This window comes from Coffea arabica, chromosome 11e, assembly GCF_036785885.1.
Source record: "Coffea arabica cultivar ET-39 chromosome 11e, Coffea Arabica ET-39 HiFi, whole genome shotgun sequence".
Taxonomy (NCBI): domain Eukaryota; kingdom Viridiplantae; phylum Streptophyta; class Magnoliopsida; order Gentianales; family Rubiaceae; genus Coffea; species Coffea arabica.
In genome coordinates, this window is record NC_092331.1 from 39,210,220 (window position 1) to 39,218,890 (window position 8,671).

The 8,671-nt window shown below is 32.4% G+C and overlaps 1 protein-coding gene across 1 annotated transcript; it reads right to left on the reverse strand.

The window, feature by feature from the left end:
* Positions 1–1,352: 1,352 nt before the first annotated feature.
* LOC140021281 (uncharacterized) lies at positions 1,353–2,276 on the reverse strand. Its single transcript, XM_072072047.1, has 2 exons — positions 2,100–2,276; positions 1,353–1,910 (listed from the first exon to the last, which is right to left on the reverse strand). The coding sequence occupies exons 1-2, from the start codon at positions 2,274–2,276 to the stop codon at positions 1,353–1,355; spliced, it is 735 nt and encodes a 244-aa protein (XP_071928148.1).
* Positions 2,277–8,671: the final 6,395 nt, after the last annotated feature.

Genomic DNA, 8,671 nt, shown 5'->3' on the forward strand with positions numbered 1-8,671 from the left:
TTTAGGTTGATTTTTATCTCCTCCTAATGTCGGAAAATGTGATTCATCAAAATGGCAATCTGTAAATTTCACAGTAAATAAATCACCTGTTAATGGTTCCATATACTTAATGATTGAAGGCGATTCATATCCGACATATATCCCCAATCTTCTTTGGGGGCCTAATTTACGACATTGGGGCGGTGCAATTGGGACATACACCACACAACCAAATATTCGTAAATGAGAAATATTGGGCGCATAACCAAAAGTTAATTGTAGGGGAGAATAAATATGATAACTTGTCGGCATAATTCTCACAAATATTGCTGCATGTAAAATAGCATGTCCCCAAGCAAATGAAGGAAGTTTAGACCTCATCAACAATGGTCTAGCAATTAATTGTAGCCGTTTAATAAGTGATTCGGCTAGACCATTTTGTGTGTGAACATAAGCTACAGGATGTTCAACAGTTATTCCAATAGACATACAATAATCGTCAAAAGCATGTGACGAATATTCACCAGCATTATCTAGACAAATTTTCTTTATTGGGTAATCTGAAAATTGTGCTCGCAATTTAAGGCCCACATATATCACCATGAATTCGTTCTAGAAATGCAGGGGATTCAGTCCCAACTTTAACTTGTGATGGTCTAATAATTAATTTTCCTTGAGAACAAGCAACACAAGAGAATTCATTGGCTGTTAATACTTTTTGATTTTTCAATGAGTGGCCATGTGAATTCTCAATTATTCGTCTCATCATTATAGATCCGGGATGTCCGAGACGATCATGTCAAACCATAAAATCATTAAGAAGAGTAGACTTCTGGTCTACTAGGTGATGAATTTCAATTGCACTAATTTGTGTATAATATAACCCAGAAGAAAAAGAAGGTAATTTTTCTACTACGCATTTTTTTCCAGAAATGATACTTGTGATTAATAAAAATTCACCATTTGTCTCAGTCATTGTCTCGATATGATATCTATTTTCGCGGATATCTTTAAAACTCAATAAGTTTCTTCGAGACTTGGGAGAGAATAGTGCATTATTTACAATAATTTTAGTCCCTTCATAGTGGCTCTTCCGGAGCCTTCAATCAATTTTGTACTACCACTAATGGTATTAACGTTTGTTTCTCCCATTTTCAAATAAGAAAAATATTTTTTATTTTCAATATGGTGTGCGTAGTAGCACTATCAATAAGACAAATATTATCATCACCATTATTTAATCCCAAATATTTGACATCCATTTATTCTTCAAGAAGAAAATTTCAAATAAAAATAAATATTAATAAAGATGCGAAAATAAATATTCAATGGAAAGGAAATTACATGAAAGATATAAAGCATCATAAAAATATCTAAATAATCATGGGATATTTGTTGACATCTTCAGGATGCTCAAAAAAATCAGCTACATCGATGAAATTTGTCTCAACATCATCACCATCATCATAATCATTCTTTTGATCAATGAAATTTGTCTCAACACCTTTGTCTTTCGTTTTCAATGATGCTTGATAGAGGTCAACAAGATGTTCAGCCGTACGACAGGTACGGGACCAATGACCTTCCATACCACATCGGTAGCATTTTTCTTCATAAACTTTCTTTTCTCCATTTTTCTGATCGTAGTTATTTTTCCTCTTTTGAGAAACATTTTGTTGTTTGCCACGGTTAAAATTTTCAGGAGGCACAAATTTACTACGATCACGTCCACGGCCACGGCCACCTCTACGGCCACGTCCACGACCTCGACCAGAATTTTGAAATTGGGTCGTATTCGCTTCAGGAAATGGACTTGCACCAGTTGGTCGGGACTCATGATTTTTCAGCAATAATTCATTGTTTTGTTCAGCCAAGAGAAGACATGCGATAAGTTCAGAATATTTTTTAAATCCCTTCTCTCGATATTGCTGCTACAGGAGCATGTTAGAGACATGTAAAGTAGAAAATGTTTTCTCTAACATATCTTCATCAGTGACTTTTTCGCCACATAATGATAATTGAGAAGTGATTCAGAACATGGCTGAATTATATTCGTTGACAGATTTAAAATCTTGCAGCCGTAAGTGAAGCCAATCATATCGGGCTTTTGGAAGAACGACCAACTTCAGGTGGTCGAATCTTTCTTTCAAATCTAGCCAAAGGACAAGAGGATCTTTAATAGTAAGATACTCTATTTTTAATCCTTCATCTAAATGATGACGAAGGAAAATCATAGCTTTGGCGCGGTCTTGGCTTGAGGATTCATTTTTTTCCACAATAGTATTACCAAAACCCATTACCTCAAGATGAATTTCAACATCTAATACCCATGATAAATAATTTTTTCCAGAAATATCAAGAGGTACGAACTCTTGTTTTGTAAGATTAGCCATAAGAAATTGAAATAAGTTTTTGAGTTAGAAATTTACCTTAGAATTTTCTTGAAGAAATATGGGCAGAATTTTGACAAAATCTTGTGCTTCACCTTTGTTCAAGGTAGAGCCTCCGTTTTCACCTTTTGCTCAAAAGTAGAGATTTCGTGCTGATAACGTCTTATAAAACTAATAAAATAAGCTACTATAATATCAAGTGAAATATTGGAGAAAGAAGTAGAGAAATAGAGAGTGATATTCTTATATTCCAATAAGATACAAAAGTCATCTCAAAGGGTGTCAATGTACCTCTATATATAGGTACTACAAGATTAAAGGTACATCAATTCTATTGAACACCCACTACTACAATAATATGAAGAAACCTATGAAACGGTTTCTCCACTACATGAATAGATTTATGGATTGTAACTTCTATACATAATATAGCCATAAATCATGAATTAATCCTCTTGGGAATACAAAGGGACATCCACATTTTAGTTGTTTCATAACATCATTTACATGCTATTTTAATACAATTTTAATTCGGAAGCATACAACATTATCAAAAAACAGCAGAACCAATTAGGACTAGATTTTGACAAAAAAAAAAAATTAGGCCTAGATGCCACTAGCACGTTGCCGTAACTTGCAATGCCAATTAGGACTATTTAGCGCTTTTTTTTTGCAAGGAGTTAGGACACTGTAAAACTTATTTAGGCAAACGTTGCCTCATCGGTGATTTGAGTATCAAGTTATTGAATATACTACAAATCCTATAATATCAGTCTGCTACAAAAAATAATATTTTACTAGCATGTGGTATTTGTGTACGAAATTTCAGAGGTAAATCAAATACTTTTACTTATACTCTATATAATTTGAATAGTTTTTTAGCGAATATAACCATACTATGCAGGACTATCACTTTGTACAATTGAAACTAGCAAATTCAATATCAATCACAATTTAGATTTTGCTTGATACTTGCGCAGTTGGTGAGTTCCATCAGTAACACTATATCAAACTTTTAATGTTGTTTCATACTTTTATCAACATGTATTTCAAAAAATTGTAGGTTTGAAAATAATACATGTGCTCGAAAGTTAGTTACGTGGTTGAGGTCAAACAATTTTACAACATCACAAGCATTGTTGATAGCAAATTCAAAGAGAATATGGATATCCGAATATACAATCATGCATATGGTAAACTTACTTTATTTAATTTAATTACTGCATAAATTTTTTAAATTTATAATTATTACATATACCTTCGTTCATTCTTACTAGATTAAATATTTTTGAATACTTGCTTACATTCAGAGCATTAACATAGAAAACATGTTCTATGAGTTATGCAAAAATTGTGGACAACTATGTGAAGGTCATTTTTCAAAAACAGTGTGTATGTAATGTAATGACGTGGTCGACACTGTTGTTAGGTAATTAATTTCATGTACCTTTAATTTCAACAAATATTTCTGTATTGTATATAACATTTTATTTGTCAAACAGGTACAATATAAACATACAAATCAAAGATTTCAATGGTAACATGTATCTTAATCTACATGATAAACATGCACGATTTGTATTTGGTTGTGATGTTTCTTATTTTGAGAATTACAAAGGAAGGTAGAATTTCTTGATATATGTTTATTTTTTATAATGCTATTTATAAACTATGTAAAAACAATACACTAATTTTGAATTTCGCACGTACTCAATTCTCAGGACAATGGTGATAGGTTGTTCAACCAACGAATCAATTCATGCAAAGATCGTGCATTTTCATTTGTAGTACGCATTCCACAAAATTTAACAGAATTAATTAAATTACCAATTTTAACTTTCGTACTAAAAGTTGATCGGTGTGAAGAGTGTTCGCACTTTCATACAAGATTATCAAATCGAATACATAATATTTGTAAGTATTTCATTTTAACAACATTTAATTACATTCATTTTTATTCATATATCATTCATTTTCTAATATAAATTTCTATTATTTTTTCAAGATCTATCTTTCAAAAAAAGGTAATTTTTGAATAATATACACATTCTATCATATTTCAAACTATTGTTAGACAGATATTATATTTTAATTGTGTTGTTACAATTTTTTAACCTTTTTTAATTCACCCTTTTATTTTCATTTTTTCAATAATGTTAGTACTGTGCATAGCACGGGTATTCACACTAGTTGATATTGTGTTCAAACTTCTCCTATTTATTTATTGAGTCAAATTTAAATGAGATTCTGTAGAGATTAACTTGATTCAAGCTCAACTAGCTTAAAATTTTAACATGTAAATTTTAAATTTTATGATGAATGAGCCAAACTCAATCCAAACTTGAAGATTTAGTGCACACAAAATTTTGTTCATATTTAACTTGATTAGTTGGTGAACCAAACTTGAACAAACTCTTATCGAGCTAAGTTTAATTCAAATATTAAATAGTTTGGTTTATATTTTAAACTACTGGAAATTTGAAACTTTACTAGAACTACTTAAAAGGGAAGCTAATGCTATTATCATGCAAAAAAATCCTGTGAAGATGTGCTCTTTTAATTTCAGAATGTTGTCAATATGCATTAGCGTACATCTGGTTGGAAAACTAACAATTTGGATTATGTAAAATTTCATGGTTTGTTTATTAATCGAAAGGTTGAGATCTCAAGGTGCAGAAGTCCTAGGTTCAAATTGCTTTTCTCCCTCTTCGTTTCTTAAATCACACCACCTCTCCTATTAAGAATTTTTTTTTAAAAATAGAGATCATGGGTTCTAATCCTTCTGTCCCTTCGCTATTTCTTAAATCTCATCTTTCCTAATACCATAGTGGAAGCATGTAAATAGGATTTATTTCATGAATAAAAGGGTTATTATCACTTTATCCCCTTAACGTTCGGTGCCCCTGTCAATTTCCCTCTTAACATTACCTTTTAGTAAATTTATCCTCAAGACTATGATCAAATTTAACGGAATTAAAGTGAAATGACATGTTTAGCTCCTAAAATTATTATCACTTTGCCCCCATAAACTATAATCTCATTATCAATTTACCCCATAAAGTTATTTTTTAAGCAATTCATTCCACCATTAAACTAACTTAGCAAGTTAAAGAACTTTAGAAGAAAGTACCCTCCTCTTTGTATAATAAAAATAATAAAAAATTTAGAGAGGCTCTTCTCTATTTTAGTATCAAGGAAAAAAGTCAAAGTGCTAATCTCTTTCTTTTTGACAATGTTGGCATTGGTCCTTAACTTTTGATGATTACAAAACAAATGGATGTTACTAACATCTCCTCAAAGGCCTTTTCAGAAATGAAACAAATCAGGTTCAAAGATTAAGCACATTTGAAAGGGACAAAGTATGCTGAAACTGTCGGACGCACAAAAAGACTGCATCAGCCGTCCGACAACCATTGAGTATCTTCGGACGCAGAAAATCAGCCTACCGGACGTCCTAACGAATTGAAGAAGAATTCCCAGTTTTACATCATACCTTCGGACGCAGAAAATCAGCCTACCGGACGTCCGAAAGAATTGAAGAAAAACTCTTTATCTCACTGCCTGCTATCGGACGCAAAAAACAGGACCACAGGACGTCCGATACTCCAACGACTAGTTGACTCTTCAGCTACTTTCTATCCGTTGGAAGCATTAATAAGGCACTTTCTTGGTCCTATATAAATAGTGGTTGGTCAGATACTTCAAACAACTTTTGCACACTGAAGATACAAAAGATCTAGAGTGATTTTAGTGAGAAAATACTTTTCAAAGAAGATTTGTAGTTTTAGTGGTGTGAGGTTCATTGTAAGCTTTTCATTTGTGAGTGAATACTTCATGAGTATAACTCTGTGAGGGTTGTCTTGAGGGATTGTAAAACTTCCTGGCTTAACCGAGTGGTGTTCGGGGCAAGGAGGAGGTGAACCTTCCTTTGTACGCAAGAGTGATTGTAATTCATCAACTTGAAGAAGATTATTTGAATTAATCTACAAGCTCAAGAGGAGTTGGGTAGTTAATTGGTTTACAATTCTTTCCTTTCTATTTACTTATTGTTACGTTTGTGATATGTACATTGTTTATCTCTTCCACTTGGTTGTTTTCGATCCTTACAATTGGTATCAGAGCTTGGTCTCTTAGAGATTAAGCTTAATCGGCTTTGGAGTAACAATGACAACCAATAATGTCATGTTTTTTGAAGAACATTCTGTCATTAGACCACCTATGCTTAATGGGTTAAATTATGTGAGTTGGAAAGAAATAATGATTATCTTTTTGCAATCTATTGATATTGAATTGTGGTTTATTATTAGTGAAGGTCCATATGATGCCTCTGTTATAGATGAAAATACTCATAGATCTAGACCAAAAATAAGAAGTGAACTGACTGCTGCAGATAGAATTCATCTCACCTTAAATGCAAAGGCCATGAATGTATTATATTGTACTTTAGACTCAAATGAATCTATTAGAGTCAAGGGATGTAAGTCAGCTAAAGAAATTTGGGACAAACTGCGAGAAATTCATGAAGGAAGTGAGAATGTTAGAGAACAAAAGAAATCTATTCTGGTTACCAAGTATGAATCGTTCAAGATGGAACCTCATAAAAATATTGATGAGATGTATTGTAGATTCAACGATCTTATTAAGGATTTAGATGTGTTGGAAAAGGAATACTCTCTAGGTGAGAAAAATAAAAAAATTCTAAATGCTTTATCCAAGAATTGGGAGAGCAAAGTTACTGCCATTGAAGAAGCTAAAGATCTAAATTCCTTATCTATTGAATCTCTTATTAATTCTCTAACCTCTTATGAGTTGAAACTTAAGTCCAAAATGCAAGAGAAAGAGGATGCGATAGTAAGAATGAACATTGCTCTAAAGACATCTCATGATGAAGATGATTCAGCCTCCTTAGATGAAGATGACATGGAAGGTGATGACAGTGATATTGCACTCATCACGAAAAATTTCAAGAGAATTCTCAACAAGAGGAGATTCAGAAAAGGAGGACCTAGCAATTCATTCCCAAATCAGTTTAACAACTCAAGAAACAAAATGAAGCAAGAGTTCAATAAGAAGCAAACGGACAAATGTTTCGAGTGCGGCCAACCTGGACACTGTGTGAGCGAGTGTCCAATGAAGAAAAAGAAAGAAGAAAAAATTGAACGAAAACCAAAGTTTAACAACTTCCATATCACTTGGAATGACTGCAACTCAGAAGGTGAAGTTGAAGAGGAAGAAGAATCTGCTCAATTGGCTTTTATGGCCATTGGAGATGATGAGGTAACATCTTCTAACTCTCAATTTGAAAGTGATGATGAAAGTGATGATGATCTTGAATCTTTTATTATAAAATTGCATGATAGTTTGAAAGAATCTTGTGTTAGAAATAAGGAATTGAAACACAAAATTAGTTTTCTTCTTCAGGACAATACACGCATTTTTCAAGAAAACAAGAAGCTGAAAACTGAAAATGATTTCTTGAAAAAGAATGAGATTGCTTTACAAAATAAACTTGATAGAAAAATAAGGTTTTGTGAAATGTTCAAAGAGGAACAAGGTGATCTGAAAAGAAGAATGGATAATTTAAATAAGTCACTCCAATATAAGAAACAAATCTGCTTTCAAGAAAATGGAGCAAAACCTCATTTTGACACTTATGAGAAGAAGATAAATTCTGTTACAAATGATTTTGCCATTTACAAAAAAAGGCAAGTTAGATTTGTTAAATTTGTTCATATAAATAATTCTTCGGTTATGTGTAATTTTTGTTGTCAAAAGGGTCACATGAAAAGTGATTGCTATGTAAGAAAAAACATGAGAAGAGACATGAAATGTATGTGGATAGTTAGACATGATACTAGCTCTAACAAGTAGGAGATATTGGTAAGATTGGTGAGAATTTTGCTCATAATGCTTTTTTTTAATTCTCTTTTGATGTTTCTGATGCTTTGAACTGAGTTTTCCTTGATGTTTTTAGATATTACTGAATTTGTATGATGTCAAAAAGGGGGGAGAGAAAAGAACAATTCTGATTTAATGATGATTTGCTTTGTCAAAACTCTCTGTCATATGTTGATACTTCTTTTGATATCAAATTCTCTGTGATATGTTGGTGATTGCTGTCATTTTTCTGTTTTTATACTCTGTTATTGTTACTGGATTATGATAGTTGATTTTTTACTCTCATCTTATGATGACAAAAAGGGGGAGAGATGGATGCTATGTGTAAGGGGGAGTTTTTCTGAAATTATAAGTTTGGATGCAATGAGTGAGGGGGGAGCTTATGCTCTTATGCTCAATCTTTT